Source organism: Carcharhinus amblyrhynchos, chromosome 9 (genome assembly GCF_965287045.1).
Source record: "Carcharhinus amblyrhynchos chromosome 9, sCarAmb.v2.hapA, whole genome shotgun sequence".
Classification (NCBI taxonomy): Eukaryota; Metazoa; Chordata; class Chondrichthyes; order Carcharhiniformes; family Carcharhinidae; genus Carcharhinus; species Carcharhinus amblyrhynchos.
The window spans coordinates 24,539,017-24,565,765 of record NC_137332.1 but is presented as its reverse complement, the minus strand read 5'-3'; the positions used below and the strand labels follow the sequence as shown (position 1 = coordinate 24,565,765).

At 41.1% G+C, this 26,749-nt stretch overlaps 1 protein-coding gene across 2 annotated transcripts in view; it reads right to left on the bottom strand.

Annotated features, from left to right (window-relative positions):
- Positions 1 to 26,749, bottom strand: part of ptprfa (protein tyrosine phosphatase receptor type Fa) — a 488,466-nt gene that overhangs the window by 16,265 nt on the left and 445,452 nt on the right. For both annotated transcript variants that reach the window (XM_080195322.1, XM_080195323.1), the window contains 4 exons: positions 23,607 to 23,726; positions 19,153 to 19,307; positions 15,159 to 15,444; positions 11,246 to 11,424 (listed from right to left, as the gene is read on the bottom strand). In XM_080195322.1, coding sequence (XP_080051448.1) covers positions 11,246 to 11,424; positions 15,159 to 15,444; positions 19,153 to 19,307; positions 23,607 to 23,726 — 740 coding nt within the window. The remainder of the gene's footprint in view (positions 1 to 11,245; positions 11,425 to 15,158; positions 15,445 to 19,152; positions 19,308 to 23,606; positions 23,727 to 26,749) is intronic.

Below are 26,749 nucleotides of genomic sequence, written 5' to 3'. Positions count from 1 at the left end.
GCAGCAAGTGTTTTTAAATGCACTGATTGTTTTTGCCTCCACTACTCTTTTAGGTAGTGACTTCCAGACTTCCATAATATTCAGGGTGAAAAAATAATTCCTCAACTCCCCGCTAAACCTTCTGGCAATTACTTTAAATCTAGCCAAATCTATGTTAGAATCAGAGAGTCCATTACAGCACAGAAGGAAGCCATTTGGTCCTTTCTGAGTCTATGCCTGCTTTCCGCAGAGCAATCTAGTCAATCCCACTCATATGCTTGATTCCCACAACTCTGCAAGTTTATTTCTATCTCTGCCAACAGAAATAGGTACTTCTCATTCATTCCATCCAGCACCCTCATAATTTTATACACTTCATTTATATCTCCTCTTTGCCTCCTCAGTTCTAAAGAAAATAAAACCAGCTTGTCCAATCTTGGTTCAGAGCTAAAATTCTCTACTTCCATAACACCCTTGTAAATTGCTCCTGTAAACTCTGTAATATGATCACATTCTTTCTATATTGTGATGATCAGAATGCAGTACTCAAGCTACAGCCTAGCTAGTGCTTTAGACACTTCCAGTATAACCTTCCTGCTCATATACTCACGGCCTTGGCCAGTATGCCATATGCTTCTTGTCAACTTTACCTATCTGTCCAGATTACTTTCAGGAATCTGTGAACATGCACACCAAGATCCCTTTGACTCTCTACATTTCTCAAAAACCATAACCATGTCTTTCTCTTCCATGCACAAGTTGCATCCTTGGTCTCTTTAGCCCTACTATTCATTAATTATCCTCTTTTTATTTATGGATTTTTAACATAGACTTATAAAATATCTTTGTGTTTTCCTTGATTTTACTTAGCAATATTTTCATGCCCTCTATTTTCTCTTCTAATTACCTTTTAAATTTCAGCCCAATATTCCGCTTGAGCTCTTGAGATCAGACATGAGCTTTTTTTAAACCATATCTCACTCTATTTAGTCTTTGACATTTATGGGGAGGACGTCCAGATTTGTAAGTTCCATCCCTTTCTTTCTGTGAATGTATTTGAGAACCATCTCAAGCTTCTCTTCAAATGCTTTCCGAGATCTTAACACTGATTTATCTTCAAGTAGCTGTTTTCAACCATGTTTGTCACATTACAGCACAGTGGTAAAATTGGCCTTTTCTCAATTAAAACCATTTACTCCTGGCGTTTCTTCATGCCTTTCCATAATGGTTTTAATATGTCCCACCATTGGGGAATTTTAAAGATCTTAGGTAGGCTACCCTCCACAAGGCATGCCAGGCAAATTTAAACATCTTATGGGTCTTTTTACCAGACCATTGGTATTTTGCCTACATTAGAATGACGGAGTGACAGTCTGGCCACCCCCACACCCAGCCACAAGAGGACACCAGCTAAATGAAGGCAGTTGTCCAGCTGCAACTTGGGAGACAGGGGAGTTATTTATGGCTGGGGGTGGGGTGGGGTGGGGTTGGGTTGTTGATGGATAGAGAAGGCAGCCCCCACAGCCCCACCTCGTCAATTTACTGAGGATTTTCTTTCCACTGAGATAATTTTTAATGCTCTATTTAATTTTCTTCAACCTACTGATGTAATTAAAGGGCCCTTGCCTGCTTCTGCAGCAGTGGTCACTGTCCCTGCTAAGACTGCGGATTTGGCTGGCAGCCCTAGGGCGTCAGGCAACCTTCCTGCACATGATGGCAACCTTTGTGGTTGCCATGATATACTAACTGGGAGGTCTGGCAGCCAGCTGTGTGCATTGCCAGTAGGAGTTTACAACGGTTGTCAGGGTTCCAATCATTTTGGGAAAATTTTGTCCATGATCACAATTAAAATGCTCTATTTTGTATCCCTTCCTTCTGCCCAGATTCATTCCCAAAAACCAAGTTGAGAACTGTTCCTTCTTTTGTTGGGATAGCAATGTGCTGGCTAAAAATGTACTGTGCAATATACTTTCAGAATTCTGTGCCTTCTATACATTTTATACTTCGATTTATTTCAGTTAATATTTGGGTACTTAAAATCCCCTATTACTGCCCTTTTGGTTCAGGAACTTTTCAGCAATTTTATGACATCTGTCAGCCATCCATTCTCTCCCTGCAGGCACATGGTGACTACATCCAGACATGTGCTTTCCATCTATTTTCAACCACATACACGCACCACAGTGATGTTTGCTAATATTCAATCTGGCTCCTCCATCTGGTGACATTTCTTGTCTGTGGGCTGCCTAGGCCAAGAAGCCTGTCCTGGAGTTCTGACATGGAGCAGAACATACATTCCATGAGACTGAAGCCTACTATTCCATTATTTATTAGGCTTACTGACTTGGTTATAACTTTCAATGAATGGTCCACTACAAGTGCTTACGATTGTTATTAGTAGTTGATTGCAATTGATTTATAATATGATCTAACAACTCTTGGTTATCAGAGATATAAAGCACATTGAATTTTTTTTTGAACATAATTTAGGCCTCAACAGATCCCAAATATTAGAGCTTGGAAAGAGCAGCCAGTGAACAATCTTGAAACGTGTCTCTGGTACTGAATACTAAATCAGAAATCCACGTTGTCATTTAATTAACCAACACAGTAAGGTTCATAGCAGGTGGTTGTGCCTAGTAACAGTCTCACATTCAAAGACTAAGACAATGCCAGTGATGTCTTGCAGAAAGGAATTATGTATTATTCAGTTTTGCTTCATCTAGAAACAGAACTGATAGGAAAATGAATTGAATTTACAAAGGAAGAAAAGAAACAACAGAATTTCCATTCAGGTGATTATCGAGTTACAGCTACTTACCACAGGACCAAAGCAACACAGCTACAAAAATAAGGTGTTTTCTCAAGCTTTGTTTGGCCATTGTTCCTTTAAATGCTGTCACAGTACAAAAACTTTGGTGGAAAATAGGGAATCTTGTCTGAATATCTTGAAATAACCCCAATAAGATCAAAATCTTTATATATATGATGTTAGGAACCTGCACTTGCTGCTCAGTAGTATAGCACATTGGTGTAATGACAGCGTCAATCAAAGAAACAAAGAACAAAGAAAATTTCAGCAAAGGAACAGGCCCTTCGGCCCTCCAAGTCTGCACTGACCATGCTGCCCGACTGAATTAAAACCCCCTACCCTTCCGGGGACCATAGCCCTCCACTCCCATCCTATTCATGTAATTGTCAAGACGCCTCTTAAAACTCACTACTGTATCTGCTTCCACTACCTCTCTCGGCAGCAGGTTCCAGGCACCCACAACCCTCTGTGTAAAAAAACTTGCCTCGTACATCTCCTTCAAACCTTGCCCCTCGCACCTTAAACCTGTAGCCCCTAGTAATTGACTCTTCCACCCTGGGAAAAAGCTTCTGACTATCCATTCTGTCCATGCTCCTCATAATCTTGTAGATTTCTATTCTGCAGTTTTTAATAAACAATGATGCAAACATTTTTAAATAAATCAGTTCAACATAAGTGGTTAAATTTTTAATCTTGACAGCTCGTGAAATTTGCTTTGATTTATTATTGTCACATGTATTAGTATACAATGAAAAGTATAGTTTCTTGTGTGCTATACAGACAAAACATACCGTTCACAAAGGAGGAAACAAGAGAGTGCAGAATGTAATGTTACATTATAGCTAGGCTGAAGAGAAAGATCAGCTTAATGCAAGGTAGATCCATTCAAAAGTCTGATGGCAGCAGGGAAGAAGCTGTTCTCGAGTCGGCTGGTACGTGACCTTAGACTTTTGTATCTTTTTCCCAACGGAAGAAGGTGGAAGGGAGTGTGGCTGGGGTGTGTGGGATCCTAAATTATGTTGGCTGCTTTACTGAGGCAGCGGGAAGTGTAGACAGAGTCAATGGATGGGAGGATGGTTTGCATGATGGATTGGGCTACATTCATGCTGTCTTGGGCAAAAAAGGAGCCACACTAAGGTGTGACACAACCAGAAAGAATGCTTTCTATGGCACATCTGCAAAAATTGATGAAAATTGTAACTGACATGCCAAATTTCCCTAGTCTTTTGAGAAAGTAGAGGCATTGGTGGGCTTTGTTAACTATAGTGTCGGCAAGCGGGGGGACCAGGACAGGTTGTTGGTGATCTGGACACTTAAAAACTTGAAGCTCTCGAACATTTGTATTTCGCCCCCATTGATGTACTCAGGGGCATGTTCCTGAAGTCGATGACAATCTCCTTCGTTTTGTTGACATTGAGGGAGAGATTATTGTTATCGCCCCAGTTCACCAGATTCTCTATTTCATTCCTGTACTCCGTCTCATCATTGTTTGAAATCTGACCCATTATGGTGCTGCCGTCAGCAAACTTGAAAATCGAATTGGAGGGGGAATTGGCCACACAGTCATAGGCGTACAAGAAATATAGTAGGGGGCTGAGAACACAGCTTTGTGGAGCACCAGTTTTGAGAATGATCATGGAGAAGGTGTTATTGCCTATCCTTACTGATTGTGTTTGTGTTTTAGGAAGTTCAGGATCCAGTCGCAGAGGGAGGAGCCGAGACCTCGGCCATGGAGTTTGGAGATGAGTTTCGTATGTATAATGGTGTTGAAGGTTAAGCTGTAGTCAATAAATAGGAATCTGACATAGGTGTCTTTGTTATCTAGGTGTCCTAGGGTTGAGTGCAGGGCAGGGAAATAGCATCTGCTGTGGACCTGTTGCAGCGGTAGGCAAACTGTAGTGGATCCAGGCAGTCCAGGAGGCTGGAACTGACTCGTGCCATGACTAACCTTTCAAAGCACTTCATAATGATGGATGTCAGAGCCACCGGATGATATTCATTAAGGCACACTGCTTGACTGTTTTTAGGTACTGAGATATAGTCGTCTTACTGAAGCTGATAGGAACCTCAGATTGTTGTCAAGAGAGCTGAAGATGTCTGCAAATGCCCCCCGCCAGCTAATCAGCATAGGATCTGAGTGCTTGTCTGGGTACCCCATCTGGCCAGTTGCTTGCCATGGGTTGATCTTCGAGAAGATTGCTCTGACATCTGCAATGGTGACCTCAGATCCAGTGAGGAGGGTGTGCTCTTGCTCAAAACAGGCGTAGAATGCATTGCGCTCATCAGGGAGAGGTGCATTTGTCAAAAGTCTGATGGCAGCAGGGAAGAAGCTGTTCTCGAGTCGGCTGGTACGTGACCTTAGGCTTTTTACATGCCTTCATCTTGTAGCCTGTTATGACTTGCAGATCTTGCCATAATCGGCGGGGTTCCGTGCGGCCTGGGACTCTAGCTTGGTCCGTTATTACTTTTTGGCATCTTTGATGGATTGCCTTAGATCGTATCTGGCTTTCTTATGTAGGTCAGTGTTGCTTGGCTTCAATGCCTCAGACCTAGACTTCAGCAAGCAGTGGATACCCCTGTTCATCTATGGTTTCCAGTTGGGAAACATGCGTATTTGCTCCTATGGCACATAGTTTTCTACACACTTACTAATAAAGCCAATTACTGTAGTGGTGTACTCACTCAGGCTGGTCGCAGAGTTTTTAAATACTGACTAGTCCACTGACTCTAAGCAGTCCTGTAGGAGATCATCCAATTCCTCAGACCAACATTGCACCATGAAAGATGCTATATAAATGCAAGTCTTTCTTACCATAGATAAGGGCATATCACGCTTTCATCTAAACATGCACTGTCGCATTCACACTATTTAAGAACATAGAAATAGGAGCAGGAGTAGGCCATCTAGCCCCTCGAGCACGCCCCGCCATTCAATAAGGTCATGGCTGATCTGAAAGTGGTTCAGTTCCACTTACCTGCCTGCTCCCCATAACCCTTAATTCCCTTATTGATCAGAAATCTATCTACCTGTGACTTAAACATATTCAATGAGGTAGCCTCCACTGCTTCAACGGGCAGAGGATTCCAGAGATTCACTACCCTCAGAGAAGAAGTTCCTCCTCAACTCTATTCTAAAGTGACCACCCCCCCCCTTAATTTTGAAGCTGTGTCCTCTAGTTCTTGTTTCCTTTCTAAGTGGAAAGAATCTCTCTGCCTCTTCCCTATCGAGCCCCTTCATTATCTTATATGTCTCTATAAGATCACCCTTCAGCCTTCTAAACTCCAACGAGTACAGGCCCGATCTGCTCAATCTCTCCTCAAAAGCTAACACCCTCATCTCCGGTATCAATCTGGTGAACCTTTTCTGCACTCCCTCCAAGGCCAATATATTCTTTCGCAAATAAGGGGACCAAAATTGCACACAGTATTAGTTGCGGCCTCACCAGTACCTTGGAGAATTGCAGCAAGATCTCCTTGCTTTTATATTCCATCCCCCTCACAATGAAGGCCAACATTCCATTTGCCTTCTAGATCACCTGCTGCACCTGCAGACTGAGTTTTTGCGATTCATGCACAAGAACCCCCAGGTCCCTCTGCAAAGTAGCATGTTGTAATTTTTCACCATTTAAAACCCAGCCTGCAGGTGCAGCAGGTGGTCAGGAAGGCGAATGGGATGCTGGCCTTCATAGCGAGGGGGATTGAATATAAAAGTAGGGAGGTCTTGCTGCAGCTGTATAGGGCATTGGTGAGGCCGCAGCTGGAGTACTGTGTGCAGTTTTGGGCGCCGCACCTGCGCAAGGATATTTTGGCCTTGGAGGGAGTGCAGAGGAGGTTTACTAGGCTGATGCCGGAGTTGAGGGGGTTGAGCTATGAGGAGAGGCTGAATAAACTAGGCTTGTACTCGTTAGAGTTTGGAAGAATGAGGGGAGATCTCATTGAGACGTATAAGATGATGAATGGGATGGATAGGATAGAGGTGGAAAGACTCTTCCCGCTCAAAAAAGACAGTAGGACTAGGGGGCACAGCCTCAAGATAAAGGGGGGGCGGTTCAGAACGGAGTTGAGGAGGAACTTCTTCACTCAAAGGGTGGTGAATCTCTGGAATTCTCTGCCCGTTGAAGTGGTGGAGGCTGCCTCGCTAAATATTTTTAAGAAGCGGGTTGATGGGTTTTTGATAAGAGAGGGGATTAAGGGTTATGGGGAGAGGGCGGGAAAGTGGAACTGAGCCACGACAGATCAGCCATGATCTTATTGAATGGCGGGGCAGGCTCGAAGGGCCAGATGGCCTACTCCTGCTCCTATTTCTTATGTTCTTATGTTCTTAAATAACAGTCCATTTATTTCTGAACAATGACTGCAAACTTTAAAAGCATAGTGGGTCAATTAGAAAAAGCACTTCACACGTAACTGTGTGCACTTACAAAGCACCAAAGATAGACAATAGTGATGTCTAGCAATAAAAAGGATCACATTTTTACTCATAAGTAAGCACTCTCCCAATGCACGATGCACAAAAAGGGGTCAAAATATATTTTAATTCTTATTCTCCACCCAAGAACAAAGCAAGTTTAAAGCAATCATGCTTAATATATTAATATAGTACTCATGCTTAATCATGGGATTAATGGGCTTGAGGGTTATAGATAGGCCTAGTAGGTATGGATATGATCAGTGCAACTTGTGGGCCAAAGGGCCTGTTTGTGCTTTAGTTTTCTATGTTGTTGGTCTGAAAGCACTGCAGAAGTTTATTTTGTTTAAAAACATGCATTACCCCACCAGATGGAGCCAGTGCTTTACAAAAGGCAGACCTGTTAGAACAACACAACCTTTTGTCTGATTTTAGTGCATAATTAATCTGCTTGACATAGTAGGACTTCAAATTATCATAACCTGGCTTTAGGTACATTTCTGTAATATTCTAATTAATTAACGGAGTTGTAACATACCTGATATTTGTAAATGATGTAAGTAACTAAGCTCAGATATCAAAGTTGCACAAGAAATTAAAATTCATGTCTACTGATTAACTTTGAAGGCATCTGAAATTGCACAACTTCAATAAATTATGCAAATAGGTGCAACCTAGGATTTACATAGCTTAGTTTGGGAAAGAACCATATTGCTGCAGCGCATTAGAATAATGAATGCAGATAAAAATGAAGACACCTGCCAAGCAGTGCAGGTACCCAGTAAGGAATTTCCGGTGGTCATGTTGTCTTTGTCAATTTCTCTGATATTAAACTGCCTTTGTATGAATGTTTCCTTTTATTTACTGTATCTGTTTTTCTGAAAATATAGAAACATCACCTATACAGCAGAATATTGATGGCACAGTACCAGTTCAGTAGCTGTGAGAGTGCAGGTGATATAAGCATGACCTAGAATGACAGAATGATTTTAGCAAAGGAAGTAGCTACTTGGCCTGTTATGTATTTTTGCTCACTCTCTGCAAGAGCAATTTACGTGGTGTCACTTCCCTGCCCTGTCCTGGAGGATTGCAAATTTTTCTTCTTCAGATAATGACCCAAATCCCTTTTGAAAGCCATAAATGAATCTGTCTCCACCAGATTCTCAGGAAGTTCCTTTGTAAAGAGGTTTTCCTTATGGCGCATTGCTTATTTTGCCAATCATGTTAAATCAGTATTCTCGAGCTCTTGATCCTTCTAGCCATGGGAACAGTATCTCCCTATCTTCTCTGTCCGGACTACTCCTGATTTTGAATATTTGTAGAAATTCATCTCTTAAATCATTCCCAGCTTTTCCAATCTATCTACGCAACTTAAGTTCCTAAGCCTGGGAATCATTCTTGTGCACCCTTAAGAATCAAAGAATCCCTACAATGCAGGAGGCATTCAGCCCATCAAATCTGCACCAATTCTCTGAATCTTACCAAGGTCCACTCTCCTGATCTATCCCCATAACCCCACATATTTACCCACATATCCCCAGAATCTAAACATCTTGGGACACTAAGGGTAAATTTAGCATGGACAATCCTCCTAACCTGCACATTTTGGACGGTGGGAGGAAACCCACGCAGACACGGGAAGAACACGCAAACTCCAAATAGACAGCCACCCAAGACCGGAATCGAACTCGGGTCCCTGGAGCTGTGAGGCAGCAGTGCTAACCACTGTGACATCCTGCCACTCATCATAAATATAATATTAATCCAAAACATCCTCTCTAATAACATTCTTCCTAAAATGTGCTGTCCAGAACTGGACGCAATGTTTCAGCTGAGGCTGCACCAGTGGGCGGGATTTTCTCACCCTGCTAGCAGCGGGCATCATCGTGGTCAGGGTGGAAAAATCTGGAGAATGGCCAAAAGACTTTTTGGTCACTCCAAATTTTCCCAACCTGCCTGCAATGATACACTGACACAAGTGTAACATTCCAGCCAATGTTTTACATAGTTTTGTCATAGCTTCCATGCTTTTGTAGCCTATTCCCCCTTTATCAATCCAGCATCCCATTGTTTTTATTAACCGTGTTCTCAACCTGCCCTGTTACCTTCAATGATCTGTGCACAGAAACACCAAGTCTCTCCATGCCTGCACCCTTTTAGAGTTGTACCCTTTATATTATATTGCCTCTCCGTTTTTCTCACCAAAATGAATCATTTCACACTTGTCTCTATTAAATTTCATTTGATATTACCGTGTCCCATTCTATCAGCCTGCCTGTGTCCTTTTAACACCATCCTTCTTACAGTTTGCAACACTTCCTAGTTTTGTCTGATCTGCAAATTCTGAAATTGCACCCAGTATACCAAAGTCTAGGAAATTTATATATGGAGGAGAAGGGGTCCAAACGCCAATCCCTGGGAAACCCTGTTGTATACCTTCCTCCAATTTGAATATCAGCCTCTTACACTACTCTCTATTTCCTGTCACTTAGCCAATTTTACATCCGTGTTCCACTGTCCAGTTTATTCCATAAGTTGTAACTTTGCCCACCAGTCTATTATGCAGCCCTTTATCAAATGCCTTTTTTAAGTCCATGCACCACATTAATTGCAGAACCCAAATCTATTCTCTCGATATCTCATCATAAAAACTCAAGCAAGTTTGTCTTGGCTTTGCCCATAACAAACCCATGCTGGCTTTTCTTGATTAATCGCCATTTGTTCAAGTGACTATCAATTTTGTCCTGTATTCTTGTTTCTAAAAGCTTCCCCCACACCGAGGTTAAACTGACAGGCCTGTAACTGCTGCACTTATCCTTACACTCTTTTTTGAACGAAGGTGTAACATTTGCAAATTTCTAATCCTCTGATCCCATATCTCTATTTAAGGATTGGAAAATTGTTCCTCCATAATTTCAGTATCTTGGATGTATCACATTTGGTCCTGGTGACTAGTCAACTTCAACACTGCCAGCCTGTCTATATCTCCTTATTATCAATTTAAAACCCATCAAGTGTCTCATCTATGACCCTGCTCCATTTGGCCCATCTCATTCTCAAGAACTGGATTTAGCAATGTCTCCTTTCTCGCTGGACTGGAAACACACTGATGTAGTAATTCTCCTGGGAGCACTCTTGGAACTCTTGCCCTTCTCTGTCCTTTAGATCATTACTGTCCCAGTCTTCATCAGGATAACTGAAATCTCTCCATTATAACTATCATATGATCCTGTGTTTCACCTACAGTACAATTAACTGCACTGTAGCAAATTGTCTTGCTTGATTCTGATTACTCTTGTATGTGTCAATATATTTCAACACTGATATATTGCAGACAAGTTATGAAAGTGAGTTGTTGCAACGTTCTTGAGTTATACCTCTGCGGGGTAGGCACAAATGCTCCATTTGCAAATAAGCAGAATATAGTGAACAGCACCAGTACAGTTTTTGCACTGTGTGCATTTTTCTAGCCCTGAAACAGAATCAGTTTTTCCATCCATTAAAAATCTTTAAGCCTGCAGGGTTTAGTACCAGGTAATAAATTCTTATAAATGCACGTTTGATCCTAAAAGTTAAAATAAATGCCTCCTGCATCGTCTGCTGTTATTCTGCAGTAAATAAGGTTGGATTACATGCCTAAGTGTGACTGAATCAAAGCAACGCTAAAGATACAAAAGAGAGTAATGTTGAAGATGTCATCTTTCTGCAGGAACATTAAACAGAGGTCTCACCTGCTCTTGCAGGTGGAGGTTAAATGTCTCATGGCATTATTCAGAGAGTAAGGTTACCCCAAAGTCCTAGCCAATACTTTCACCTCAAGAATTAAAACAGATAATCTGAACATTCATTTAAATGATAATAGGACCATCATTGTGGGATCTGCCCACAAGTGGTTTCAATGCACCTCGGAACATCCTGAGGTTGTAAAAGGTGCCATATAAAAGCAATTTCTTTGTACCTTACAAGAGGGAAGGTGTTTTGAATATGAACACTTGGCACGGAGTAAGTATGGTCATTGCAGTCTTACAAGGGGCAAGTGCTAGTACCTGTATCCATCGATGAAGCTGGCATTGATGTAATCAGAGCCCTCAACTCCTCGGATTGGCTGCAGGCAGACTCGCGTGGACTCATATGGCATGATGTTCACAAGTCGGTTCTTAAACTTGTTACATGGGAGATTGGCACTGATGAATCGTGAGGTATGTGCTTTGGAGTTTGCCAAGCGCTGAAAATAAACAATAAAATGGATCAGCCCAAAAACTGAAAGATGGATTGGCTTGGATTTTAAAGCACAGCAACAGGCCATCCAACCTGTTTTTGGGTGCTTATGCTCCATAGCTGTTACTAAAGCATTGCTCGTTACGTACAAAATAAGGAAAAGCACCATATCTGGGAATACAACTACAAGGTCAATGCTCAGAATTATAGAATTTTATGACAGAGTTGCTGAAGCAGAAATGTCCAGACCTAATTAGATGCAATTCAAGGATCCTTAAGGGTAAACCTGAAAGTGATCAATTGTTAATGGAATGTTGCTGAAAAAATATTTTTTGTCGAAGGTTTTTGCCTTGCACTGACCAGGGCATTTGCAAGAATACAATGCAAGGGTAATGAACAAATTTATTTTGTTTGAGGAGAGAACGCAGATTGGTTGATAAATGGATTTAGATTGGTAGAGGCATTGATATTTGCCATGGATAATGCACCAGTTGATAGTGGCTGGCAGTTAACTGCCAAACATGCTTTGAAATTTAACCAGGTAGTTTGACTCTGATTGGTCAAGGCAATGCTTTGAGGGACTGAGAAATGAACCAATAGCTGGCTGTAACTTATTTTGTTTAGCTCAAACAGGTGCAATATGCATTCACTTTCTGTCAGCAAAGAGTCCAACTGAATCTCAAATTGGCTGTCAGTGTAATTCTTAGCACACTGAGGACTATTTAGCAAATGTTGTTGAACCATTGAATCTAATGCTGGGCATTGTACCTTGAGTGTTGCAAGTACAGGCCATTTGGGTATGGTCTATTCCTTGCCTGTTGGAAAAAGCAGAAGTGACTCATGAATAGGCCCATGGCCTACATATTCAGCTCTTAAAAATGCCCAATCCACCTGAGATTACTCTGGAAGGCAAACTATCTCAAACATTTGTGCAACAGATGAAGCTAGCTGCTTCACATTGCTACTATGCAGGAGCAGCACGAGTGGTATTTGCCACTGACAGGATGTTGCCAGCAAGCCAAAAAGACGTTCTAGCTATTTCAAAACTGAGGAATGTGGTACATGAATTTCAGTGCCAGTGTGATACTAGGCACATAGGCTGTACATCCCAAAAACTGGCATGAAACAGCATGTCCCTTCTGTTGTCTACAGACAGAAAGAACATATGCACGCACAAACAAAGTAGGTGATGCCATTTATTGGTTCATTCCTTGGGTCAACGCATTGACCAAAGTCAAGCTACCTGGTAGCTGATGAGTGCAAGATGAAAAGCCTGAACAGAAAATGTCCCTTTTTCAACAATACTCAAGTTCCATACTGCTAAATGACTATTTATTGATGGAATATCAGAAGTGAATTACAACACTGTACAAGTGCCCTGAGTTTTAACTAAAATATTAAACAACAAAATAAATGTAATGTTATTGCATTGTATTGAGTACAATAAAGATAAGTTAACTGGAATGATGGCCATTACTCACCTGAGGAAACAACATAAACACAACTTATAAAATTTGACCAACAACTCTAAAGGGATCTGACAACTCAAAAACAGTCATGAATATAGGTCCAATCACATTCACTATCTGCATGGCTGGTTGGAATGTTTACAACAATGGTTGTCAGTTCTGTAGAAGGGTCATTTAGATCCAAAACATTAACGATGTTTCTCTCCACAGGTGCTGCCAGAACTGCTGAGTTGATTCAGCATTTTCTGTTTTTATTTCAAATTTTCAGCGTCTACAGTTTTTGATTTTATTTGGTTGCCTGCTTGATCTGTAAACGTTCCCCAACATTTAGGATTTTCATTAATTAGTAGGTTTTTCAGTCATGTATTAAGAACAACCCTACCCGTTGTAAGAGAAACATCTATCTATAATACATATCTGTACCCCAGATTTCCACAGAGCACGAACACCGACATAGGTCTCTTGGGCCGAATGGCCTATTTTTGAGCTGTAAATACTATGTCATTGCTACGTAATACAACAATAGTTAAGTGTTTTTCTCATAAAGAAGGATGTTCCTAATTAATGACAATGCCCAAGTGTTGGCTCATATCTGTCTACACTGAAATTCATTTGCACACCCATTCTGCAAGTTCATTAATGGAAATGCCTCATACTTAAGGAGCAGAAAATAACTATGAAGTGTTTTAGTCACCATTTCTACAAAGCTTTAAGGAATCTTTTTCCAGGTTCTCAAGAGATCTTAGTGCACTGAAGGAATTTTTAAACTACCGAGATACCCCCGATTGGCAGCTTAATGGTATTTCTGCTTTTTGGTCATGGTTATATACAGGAGGAACACTGATAAAACACTGTGCATTGCAACTGTTTAAATCAACCACTGGTTTTGAATAAGATTTCTTCAGCTCTTTGCTGACCAAGAAAACATTACTCTTCCACTCTCCAGTGCTCTAAACTTTCACTACATCATTATTAATCCGTAATAACAACTTGCATGATTTTTCTTATATTTGCTGACTCTTCCTTTTAGAAGTACCAAGTGCATATCCGTCTACTTAGATTGGCTTTTTCCCCCCTCGCCGTGCTGTTTCCTGTTACATTTATGAGTTATTTATGCAGTGCAATTTTAAAAAATATATTTTTTCACAAGGGCTAAATGTGATGAAATGTCTAGAAGAAAATACTTTTGAAACATGCTGTGATTAGCAAAGATGGTATTTTTCGACTCTGTCCAAATGTTTGCTCTAAATAAAAATACTTGATGTTCAAAGTATAACTAATTGCGCAGTTTTTCCAGGTTTAGCAGAACATAAATAGCTTTATGTTAAACTGGTTGCAGACTACTGAATGTAGCTGAACCTTCATATATAAACCAATCTCCCAATCCTTAAAGAGAGTCTTTGAGACTGCCATTATTACTGAGCCATGGCAATTTTACATTCAGCTTGCAGCAACCTGCACAAAAACTATACTTTGGGAACCAACAGTGCAAATAACTGCCTGAGATCAATTTAAAAGGACCTTAGGTTCATTAGGGTGATACCAGAGTCGAAAAAAACTAGGACCGTATTTCAGTGAAGCAGAAAAAAAACAAGGGGGGAATCTTCTACAAGTGCAAAAACATTTTGTTTTGTCGTGAGATGTGAGATAATGCAAGGTTATCGCAAAAGGGGCCATAAATTTACAATTTGTACTAACATGAAAAAGTTGAGTGTTTTCATGTAGAATGCTATTAAAATATGGAATGCATCACCCATGACTTTAAGTCAATTGCTACAAATCAAGGGAGATTAAGTAAATATGAGAAATAAACCTATAAATAGGAAAAAAGAAAAAAGATAGATAATCAAACAGAGACGTTTAAATAGTCATCTCCTGTACTGATATTAGGATGACATTTTTCATTTGATTTTTCTTCCGATTATCAAGCATAAGAATATATTTAAGAATGGCCAGTTTAGTAAAGGTTCAGTAACGCGTTCTGTGACTTCCTTGCTCTCTGCCATATTGCTGCATGGAAAAAAAGCGATGGGGAGGAGGAAATCACAGAACGAATGAATGAATGGACAAGCCAGTCCTAGCTCAAGCACTCGAAATGAAGTGAGAAAAAGGAAACATTAAAAGAGTTGCAAACTAGAATATATCACTCACTTATTTTTCAGCTTTTTTAAAAAAAAGGGTTTTTCTCAATAAAAGTTGAATGGCCACTTAAAGATATCATACCAAATATCATGGCAATGTGTGAAAACTAAATGCTGGTTGCAGTACTGACCTTGAATTCCAGTTCCATGGCTGAAACTGTCTCTGTTGGTGGAACCTGGCCAAGTTTCTGTATGTGGGCAACAAGACTTCTTGCTGGAACTTCTGTATTTCCGCATGTTGCTGCCTCGAGTAGGGCCTCATGAATGAAGATATACTGATCTTCAGTTTGCACCATGTAATTTCGCTGAGCTCTCATGCAGGTGACATGGCCATAGATGTCAACTGTCTTCTCATGTTTAACTCGTTCTAGCATGGCATCGATCACAATGAAGCAGCCGGTTCGACCCACGCCAGCACTGCGTAGAAGGAAAGCACATTCATCATGAAGTATTAAATTATGGCAAGAATGATTGATCTAATTCCTTGAAACCTCTATAAGCAATTAGAAAAAAGGTGCAACAGTGCATTAGGTGTCAGCCTTGGCTCAGTGACAGAAATCTATCTTCTAAGAAGGTCATGTGCTTAAGCCCTGTTCTAGGTACATGAGCACACAACCTAGGCTGACTCTTCAGTTCAGAAATGAGGGAATATTGCAATGTTAGATACATTACCTTTTGATCGAGATTTTACACTGAGCTCCATCTGCTTGCTCGGATTGGAGCTTTCCTAACTTTTATCTCAAACATCACCAAAATAGAGTAACTGGTCATTTATCTTGCTACTTTGCTGTGTATGAATTGTCTTAAGTAGGGCTTCCCAATTTTCTTCCCCACTGTGTCCCATGTTAATGCTCAAATGTTCGTTCAACCCTAGTCTAAGAACTGAAAGGGGGCGAGGGTTGCAGTACTGACAAAGGGGGATGTTGTTCAGCAAGGCCTAATAGTTTCATCCACAACCATTTTTATGTCTGCAATGGCATCTCAATTCCGACCAATCCCAGTCCCACCAGGTCTCACATATAGCTTTACTTTTACTTGCACACATTATGTGTAGGTTATATGGATCAGCCATGGTAAATATGTGGGGTTATGGGGTAGAGCAAAGGAGGGGTCAGATTCTTTGTCAGAGGCAGTGTAGACTCAATAGACTGAATAGCCTCTTCTGCACTGTAAGGATTGTATGATCACTGAGGCAAAACCTGGATCTCCCTACCTACGAATATCTTTACAAGGACCAGAGGCTCAAGAAGGCATCCACCACAGTGGCACATGGTTAGCGTTGCTGCCTCATAGCTTCAGGGTTCAGTTCTGGCCTTGGATGACTGTGTGGAGTTTGCACATTCTCTCTGTATCTGCATGGATTTCCTCCAGGTGTTCCGGTTTCCTCCCACAGCCCAAAGATGTGCGGGTTAGGTGGATTGGTCATGCTAAATTGCTCCTTATTGTCCCGAGATGTGAAGATTAGAAAATTAGCCATGGTAAATGTGAGGGGCTAAAGAGATAGGATCTCAGTAAAATACTGTCAGAGAGTTGGTGCAGACTTGATGGGCCAAATGGCCTCCTTCTACACTGTAGAAGTACTGTATATTCTATCACCATTCTCAATGGACACTAAGAACAGAATTAAAAATGGCAGCTTGAGAGCATTGTACATTTTCCCAGAATTAATGAAAATATATAAATGCACGACCTTTGTTTTAATAAATTAACCCCATCCAAAACGTTTACCTAATAGGAACATTAACTCCGCTGTCTTTTTTCCCAGATCTCCATGAGCTCTTAGCTTTAGGTCATCTATTTCTGGCATTTTCTGTTTTTTAAACTATGCACATCACTAATTGGCATAATAATATTATTGACATGAATCACAAAATTTACAGAAAGTAAAATACTGCAGAAGTAAATATATTTAAGAAACTACTCGAGTGCACAGTATAAGGGATGATATGACACAATTTCTCCATGTTGCTTCTCTTCAGTTCTATTCTAATTCTACGATCTCACCATTTCTTGGCTGTAAAGGCAGGCAGCTTTGTCTCAAGTTCTCCTTTTGAGCTGGGATTAAGAGGTGCAAAAGCATTGTCCTAAAAAAAACTTGTTCTTTGATTCACTCCCTCTTTCAATAAGACTACTTTCATTTTTCACTTGGTACTCCCCCTTCAATTGAACTCTGTGACTCTCTGGGCCTGATTTTACCATTTTCATTCTAAGTGCTGAATCTGGGCACAATTCAGATCCGACTTGGAAATCTGCTTTCAGGCGCCCCTGTACACACTTAGCCTGAACAAAAAAATTGCAGGTCTGAATTGCACTATGGATGGGGCTTAGTGAGCCTGAAACGATCGGCACTCTGAACTGCGCATGCGCAGTGAGGAAAAAAATTTGAAAATCTCGCCACTGTCACATCGCTCCCAGGCTGCAAAAAGCGGGTAAAGTGGCCCGGGAGCAACGGCCCCCACAAACATCAACCCCACCTCTACAACATAACTTTCCTCCTTATCCACTCTCCCCCCGCTACCCGGACCGATCGCCCACAGAGTGGCAGTGCGCCCCCCCCCCCCCCCACCCCATCCAAAACGTTTACCTAATGGGAAACATAACAGAAAGAGGGAAATGCTGATGAAGTTGGGTGGGCAGTTCATGAATTCAATTTAAATGCATGTAAATGTTTTGAGGAATTGGACTGTGGCCATTTTCAGGCCTTGGTAAAGTGAGCATCTGTGCGGACGCAGGCACTGATTACGTTAATGGACTCATGCCTGACTCTACTACCTTTTCACACCCGAAAACGGGCGCGATGCAATGGTAAAATCGGGCCTGCTGTATGGAAAATAAGCAGTGATTCTTTTATCTCACTGCATCAATAGAACATCTTGGTAAATGTAAAAAAAGTTGTACTATGCAGCTAAGTTGTACACTTTGTATTAGTATGTACAATATCCCCATAGATCAAATGTGTTTCAGATCAGATAGCTTATAACATCAGAGTTGTAACATGGACTGTACATGGAACAAATACAAGAAAATAGTCACTCTAAAACTTGTTCCCATAAATTTACATGCCAAACTAGAAAACTTGTAAAAGTTTTAAGCTCTCAGCTGATAACTTAAAAATGCCTGAACAAATAAATGCGTTTTTTTAATTGCACTTATGAGCATTCAGAATATTTGGTTTATTCATTAAAAATAAACTAATTTTCAGAAAACTGGTGGCAGTTCAACAATACTGCACATTTACTTGGTTTTGCAATTTGTAACCAATCATAGAATCGTAGAGTGCAGAAGAGACCTTTCAGCCCATTGAGTTTGCACTGATACACAAGAAACACCTAAACCCCCACTAATCCCACCTACCAGCACTGGCCGTAGCCTTGAATGTTATGACCTGGCAAGAGCTCAAACTGTTGGTTTTTACTCTTATAAAAAAGGAAAGACAAGACAAATATGGATTTTTAATAGATAAAACCAGACTGTCCAATTAGACTTTATGCCTGTCCACTTCACAGACAACGCCCCATTGAACTTCTTCCCCTTTAACAGAGATATCTGTCATCATCCACCGTTGCCATTTCACTCCAGAGTTAATTCCCATCCCAAAGCACTACACACTGCTTCTGACCCCTTTCTTTCATTCTTTTTAATCTGTTTCCCTCCGTTTCAATTAGTTGTTGGTTTCTTCTACTATCTCCATTTCCATTGACTGCACTGTTATCTTGGTCTGATATCCACGGTGTGTGTACTGGTCAGCCCTATGGCTAATGCACTGGACTAGATCCCTGTCTCCTCTCAATGCCACTATAAGATCCAACAAATGGGAGTGTGGGTAAGTACATTGTAGACTTTAGCTCCTGTTTACTTCTGTAGTTTTTTTCGTTATTGTTTCAACAATGAGAGTTTGGAGTTAATCATGCAAGAAAAGGCTGGTGCAATAACATGAATGGAACTAAAGTTTTATCACAAAGTGCTGACTCGTGTACCAGAAAGCTGAAAGTCAACGCAAAGCTCAAGTGGCTGGCACATCCTTTACGTCTAAACGCAACATCATGCAGTAATATCAAAATTATTCATTTGATAATGGTTATCAGTGTATTCTTTCAGCTCTAAAACTATTTCAACTCCACATACCTGCAGTGAACAACCATAGGACCAGCATCTGGAGGATTGCATGCTTTAACTCTCCTCAGGAAGGCCAGTATTGGAGTTGGGTATTCTGGAACACCATGATCTGGCCAAGCCATGAATTGGAACTGACGCACTTCCCGCTTCTCACTTGAGCCATTCTGTTGAGAAAAGACGATTTCTAAATAACCTCATGATTGAATTTGTCAGAATTTGGTGTGTGGTTACAAAAAATAAAGTTTGTTCAGAATCTCTAACCAACACTCGCATCCTTCTATAGGTGCAGCAACTTAAGTCAAATAACTTAATCAAATCAAAGCTATACTCATGGAATAAAAGGGACAGTAGCAACGTGGATACAAAATTGGCTTTGCAGTAGAAAACAGAGAGCAGTAGTTAATGAATATTTTTCGAGGTGGAGGAAATTTTGTAATAGGGTTCCCCAGGGATCGCTATTGGGACCATTGCCCTTCCTGATATATATGAATGATCTAGATCTTGGTTTCAAAGTTTGTGAATATATAAACCTTGGAAGTATTGTAAACTGAGAACAGCAAAGTATAGAACTTCAAAAGGACACAGACAAATTGGTGGTGTGGACAGATAGGTGGCAGATGAAATTCAATGTGGAGTAGTGTGAGGTGATTCATTTCAGTAGGAAGAACATGGAGAAATACAAAATAAGGTGTACAACTCTGGAAGGTGTGCAGTGTGTTAGCTTTTATTGGTAGAGGGATTGAATTTCGGAGCCATGAGGTCATGTTGCAACAGTACAAAACTCTGGTATGGCCGCACTTGGAGTATTGCGTACAGTTCTGGTCGCCGCATTATAAGAAGGATGTGGAGGCATTGGAAAGGGTGCAGAGGAGGTTTACCAGGATGCTGCCTGGTATGGTGGGAAGGTCTAATGAGGAAAGGCTGAGGGACTTGAGGTTATTTTCGTTAGAGAGAAGGAGGTTAAGAAGTGACCTAATTGAGGCATACAAGATGATCAGAGGGTTAGATAGGGTGGATAGTGACAGCCTTTTTCCTCGGATGGTGACGACTAACATGAGGGGACGTAGCTTTAAATTAAGGGGTGGTAATTAAAGGATGGATGTCAGAGGTAGGTTCTTTACTCAGAGGGTAGTAAGGGCATGGAATGTCCTGCCTGCAGCAGTTGTGTGGACTCGCCAACTTTAAGGGCGTTCAAATGGTCAGTGGATAGGCATATGGATAACACTGGAATAGTTTAGGTTAGAGGGTCATTAGATTGGTTCCACTGGTCAGCGCAACATTGAGGGCTGAAGGGCCTGTACTGCGCTGTAATGTTCTATATGTCACCAGTTAGATCTCAGCTGGAGTATTGTGTACAGTTCTGTTTGCTACATTTTAGATAGCATGTGAATGCATTGCTGAGAGTACCGAAGAAGTTTACAGGAATGATCCCAAGGATGAGGAAGTTCAGCAATGAAGACAGAACAGAGAGGTTGGGACTGTTCTCCTTGGTTAAGAAGGGATTTGATAAAGGTGTTCAAAATCATGAGGGAGGTGGACAGAGTAGATAAGGAGAAACTGTTCCTACTTGCAAAAGCATCGAGAACAAGATTCAAAGTGATTTTCAAAAGTGGTTCAGGTCTGGAATACACTGCCCGGATGTGTGGTAGATGCAGGCTCAATGGAGGCATTCAAGAGGGCATTAGATGTTTATTTGAATAGAAACAATGTGCAGGGTTATGGGGAAAAGAGGAGAATGGCACAAAGTCAAAATGCTCAAAAGACAAGATACACTGAATAGCTTCTTTCTGCACTGTAACAATCCTGTGATTTTGTGTAATGGATTCTTTTATCATCTCGATGACACAGAAAGAAAATCTTAAGAACATCAGAAATAGGAGTGTAGATCTTGATCAGTATGATCATGGGTATTCTTTTGCCTTAAAAGCTTTTCCCATTCACTCCCCCATATCTCTTGAATCCCAGAGAAACCAAATATCTCTAATTTAGCTTAACTACACTCAATGACGAACAATCCTCAACTCTCTCTGGTTTAGACAATTCCAAAGGTTTATTGCTCTCTGAGTGAAGAAATTTGTCCCATCTCAGTCCTAAATGATTGAACTTTTACCTTGAGATTGTTCCCCCACATTCTACATTTCCCCAGCCAGGGGAAAAACAACCTCCCAATCTCTACTCTGTCAATTTTCTGCTTCATTTTTCTATAACCTAAGACCATATAAGGCCCAGTTTACTTGGCTTCTCCTCACTGGACAGCCCAGGAATTACTCTAGTGAACCTTCACCATACCTGCACCAACTTTCTCTCTCCCTTGTATGTGTACACCCCAGTATCTCTGAACATCAACAATTACGAGTTTCATGCCATTTAAAAACTTTCACTTTCCTTTCCTTACTACCACTTCCCCACATTATGCTCCATCTGCCACCTTGTTTCGCGTTCACTTAACCTTTCTATCTCTTACAGTCTCTTTATGACTGCCTCATAGCTGACATTCACCTAGTAACTGTATCATTAGCAAATAGTAATAGATTACTCTTGGTCTCATTGCTAAATCATTAATATAGTTTTTAAATAACTGAGGCTCCAGCACTAATCTTTGTAGCACTCTACTTGTTACGGCCTGCTTGTTTATTGCTATTCTCTGCTTCCTTTCAGTTAAATACTTCTCCACCCATGCTAATACATTTCCCTCAGTTCTACAAACCTTTATCTTTCACATTACTGCATACTACAACTTCTGTAGCTACCAATACCTTTTACAAAGAAATTCATACTTCCAGTTAAAAGCTGAAAGAATGACACAACAAGATTTAATCAAGCACTTTTGACCAGACACTATTTTTATGTAGGCAATTAATATGTTAAGCAACAATAGAACATTACTATTTCTCTTTAAGCCTAGCTCACATATACTTTATACTGTCCTATAAATAGACAACTCTTCAGGAATTAGTCCAAAGTGATTCTTAGCTCCAAAGGATTTAGTTACTTTCTCAGTCTGGGTACTTTCAATCTCAGAACTGCTTTTCACAGGCGTAGGGTTTTCTCCAGAAATTCTTCTCTAGTGCAAACTAAGCTAATCTTCCGGCTTCTGTTTAATTCCTCATGAATTTGGTCTTTCCAATGTGATGCAAACTCCTACTTGTGAACAATTAATCACAATGTCGAGCTGCCTATTGCTGTTCTTCGTCTCCTGGATCTTGTCAGATTAACCTTGTCTGAGAGTTTTCAGGGACATCTTAGATCCTTCCTCTCTCGAAGCTCAACTTTATGGCAACATGATTCACATGGGGTTTGTAGCCAGATAGAAATGCTGACTGGCTATCTTTCAGACCTCAACTCAATGTTATCCTCTAACTCAATGGGCAGTTTGCAACTGTTTGCAACCCAACTTTCTCAACCCTTTTCTGGTATTTTGGAGATTCACGGTCTATCCGCTGATGGGAGACAACAGCAGTAACCTGTGTGCTACGTATAAACAGCTTTTAACTTCTTTACAGTGAAACAATCTGGGCCTCCTTTAATCTCTAACAATCAAACCACCAAGGCTTGCTAACAGCCAGATTGTGGGACAGATCACATGAACTCCTTCATTTATCTCAAATTAAAGGCACAGTCCCTATCATAGCAGTCTTCTAATAAACGCTACAAGTGTAACAACCAATTTATCAAATGTTTTTTGAAAATCTAAATGTACCTCATCTATTAGCCCAACATTTTCTACCCTGCTAGTTATCTAAAAAGCTCTGATAAAATCGTCAAACATGATTTCTATTTGATAAAACCATGTTTGACTCTGTCTGGTTATACTTTTGATTTTCTAAGTTAATCGTTAAGACTTCCTTGTTAACAGATTTCAGCATTTCCTGTGAACTAACTGGTCTGTAGCACACCGTTTTCTTCTTCCTTTCTTTCTTAAACAGCATCGTACCTTTGCTAACTCCAAATCCACGAGGACTGTTCTAGGATCTAGAGGATTTTGGAAATCATTTGGCAACTTTTATGATCTTTGGACACTCCAAAGCACTTTACAATGAAATACTTTTAAAGAATAGTCACTTTGTAGTGTGGGAAATACAACAACCAATTTGCAAACAAAATTAAAGAAATGACCAAAGCATCTGTTGTTTGAGGAACATTTGTTGGTCAAGACGCAATGAGAACTCCCTTCTCTTTTTGAATACTGCCATGAGCTCTATGGATCCATTTGATATTGTAGATGAGTAATGTTTCAGTACTGAGCACGAGTGTAGGCCATCTCTGACCTCATCCTTGTATTTCTCATCACTATTTTTAAGTGTTATTTCTTCTTAAGCTCGGGGCCACCTTTAATAGAATCAAAAGAATTAATGTCTCCTTTAAATTTGCAGTGGATCAATAACTCAGATGCCATTTGGGAGCAAGTACCAGAAATTTTATTTGCTTGTCCAAAGACACAGAGAACACAAATGTGTCCGTACCTTATAGAGTGCAAATGTCCGAACAGAATATGTTGCTAGTTCCACCATGTCCAACAGGGTGACCTGAATCATTCCATATGTTTCTGTGCCACGGCATGGCCAATACTGATCGCATTTCACCTACAGAAAAATGTCACATGGTTAAGAATGTTCAAACACCAGGGGAGCTGGAGCAAGAGGATTGTTATCAGTAATTAACAGAGTTTGATTAAACTGCAGTTATATCTAACATTTTAGAACTTACATTTATGACAAAAGCCATGTAAAGAAAATACAAACATCTACAGTGGACACCTAAAAAGGCACCATTATTATGAGTGTTTAATGCTATAATGTATATCCCATACAGTACAGGAGTCCATGTATTTACAGGTGTTAACATGGACACACAGATACGCTATAAAGGACCACACATTTGTGTCGATGATTTAGTCCCATCTATCCAGTACATATTGAATGCTTTAAGGCTACTCAGCAATTTAAAAAATGTTTGAGTGTGCTATTTATACTGTATGGATTAGGCCCTTAAAGAAATACTTCGTAATTTTTTTAAAAACAGCATGTGGATACCACTAGCAAGGCAAGAATTTATTGTCCATCCCTACTTGATATTGAGAAGGTGCTGATGAGTTACATTCTACAACTGCTACAGTCTATCTGGTGTAAATACAGTACTGTTTAGGAGTGAGTTCCAGGGTTTTGACCTGAAGGACGGTGAAGAAACGGTGATGTATTTCCAAGTCAGGACGACAAGAGAATTGGAGGGGACCTTGCCAGTGGTGGCATTCCCATGATCTTGCTGGTCTTATTCTTCTGGGCAATGGAAATTGCAGGTTAGCCTTGATGAGTTGCTATTATGCATCTTGCAGATGGTACACACTGCAGTCATGATGTGTCAGTGGTGAAGGGAGCGAATACTTAAGGTGATGGACAGGGTGTCAAGCTAGTGAGCTACTTCATCTTGGATGGTGCCTAGCTTCTTTCTGGAGCAGTACTTGCCAGCCTAGTGAAGAGTATTTTATTACACTCCTGACTTGTGCCTTGCAGATAGCGGAAAGGTTCTGGGCTGTCAGAAAGTAAGTTATTTGCTGCAGAATATCCAGCTTTTGATCTGCTTAGTATTGGGTCCTATCAAGTTTCTGGTCAATAATGAGTCCCAGGACATTTACAGTGGGTTATTCAGTGATGATAACCCCACTGAATGTCAAGGGGGGAGAGTTTGATTGTTTGTTGGGGATAGTCATTATCTGGTAATATTTGGTGCAAATGTTATTTATCAGCCCAAGCCTGAATTTGGTGCAAGTCTTTTGCATGTGGGTATGCGCTATTAGTATTGGAGGAGTTGCAAATGGAACTACCCTCATTTCAGGTCTTATGATGGAGGGAAGGTCACTGATGAAGGAGCTCAAGACGTTGTACTTAGAATACTGCCAATGAGCAACTCTTGCAGCAACATCATGGGGCTGAGATAATTGGTATTTGACAACCATAACCATCTCTCTTCGTGTTTTGGATGAACCCAGCCAATGGCGGTTTCTCCCCGATTCTTGATTTTGTCAAATTACAAAGGCTCCCTGTGTCACACTCGATCAAATGGTATATTGTCACTCTCAGATCACCTCTGGGATCTAGTCCTTCTGCCCATATTTGAACCAAGGCTGCAATGAGATCAGGAGGTAAATGATCCTGGTGGAACTCAAACTGAGCATTAGTGAGCAGGTAATAGGTGAGTAAGTGCCACTTGAAAGCGTTGCCGATAACACCTTCCATCATTTTGTTGATGACTGAAACTTGACCATGAAATGGCAATTACAATAGCTAGATTAGATTTATCCTGCATCTTGTGGACAGGAGGTGCCGGCGTTGGACTGGGGTAAACACAGTAAAAAGTCTGACAACACCAGGTTTTAGTCCAAACGATTTATTTGATAGTAAACTCACAAGCTTTCGAGGGGACTCCCTCTTCATCAGGTGAATGGAGAGTTCTGGCCTCGGACAGAGCATATAAAGCACAGACAGTTTAGAGATTACTGATTAGAATGCGAATCTTTACACCTAACCTGCTGTTCAAGTCCTAAAGTGGCTGACAATGTGTGTGGAAGGAGCACTGATCACAGGTTAAAGAGATGTGTATTGTCTCCAGACAGCACAGTGAGTGAGGTTTTGCAAACCCAGGCAAGTCACGGGGGTTACAGATAGTGTGACATGAACCCAAGATCCCTGTTGAGACCGTCCTCATGTGTGTGGAACTTGGCTATCAGTCTCTGCTCAGCGACTCTGCGCTGTCTTGAAGGCCACCTTGGAGAACGCTTACCCGAAGGTCAGAGGCTGAATGCCCGTGACCACTGAAGTGTTCGCCAACAGGAAGGGAACAGTCTTGCCTGGTGATTGTCGAGCGATGTTCATTCATCCGTTGTTGTAGCGTCTGCACGGTCTCCCCAATGTACCATGCTTCGGGACATCCTTTCTTGCAATGTATCAGGTAGACAATGTTGGCCGAGTTGCAAGAGTATTTACCGTGTACCTGGTGGATGGTATTCTCACGTGTGATGATGGTCTCCGTGTCGATGATCCTGCATGTCTTGCAGAGGTTGCTGTGGCAAGGTTGTGTGGTGTTGTGGTCACTGTTCTCCTGAAGACTGGGTAGTTTGCTGCGAACAATGGTCTGTTTGAGGTTGTGCGGTTGTCTGAAGGCAAGTAGTAGGGGTGTGGGGATGGCCCTGGCGAGATGTTCATCTTCATCAATGATATGTTGAAGACTCCGGAGAAGATGTCGTAGCTTCTCTGCACCGGGGAAGTACTGGACGACGAAGGGTACTCAGTCCACTGTGTCCCATGTTTGTCTTCTGAGGAGATCGGTGCAGTTTTTCGCTGTGGCGCATCGGAACTGTCGATCTATGAGTCGAGCGCCATATCCTGTTCTTATGAGGGCATCTTTCAGAGTCTGGAGGTGTCTGTCACGATCCTCCTCATCTGAGCAAATCCTGTGTATACGGAGGGCTTGTCTATAGGGAATGGCTTCTTTAACATGTTTAGGGTGGCAGCTGGAGAAGTGGAGCATTGTGAGATTGTCTGTGGGCTTGCGGTACAGTGAGGTGCTGAGGTGACCGTCCTTAATGGAGATGCCTGTGTCCAAGAATGCA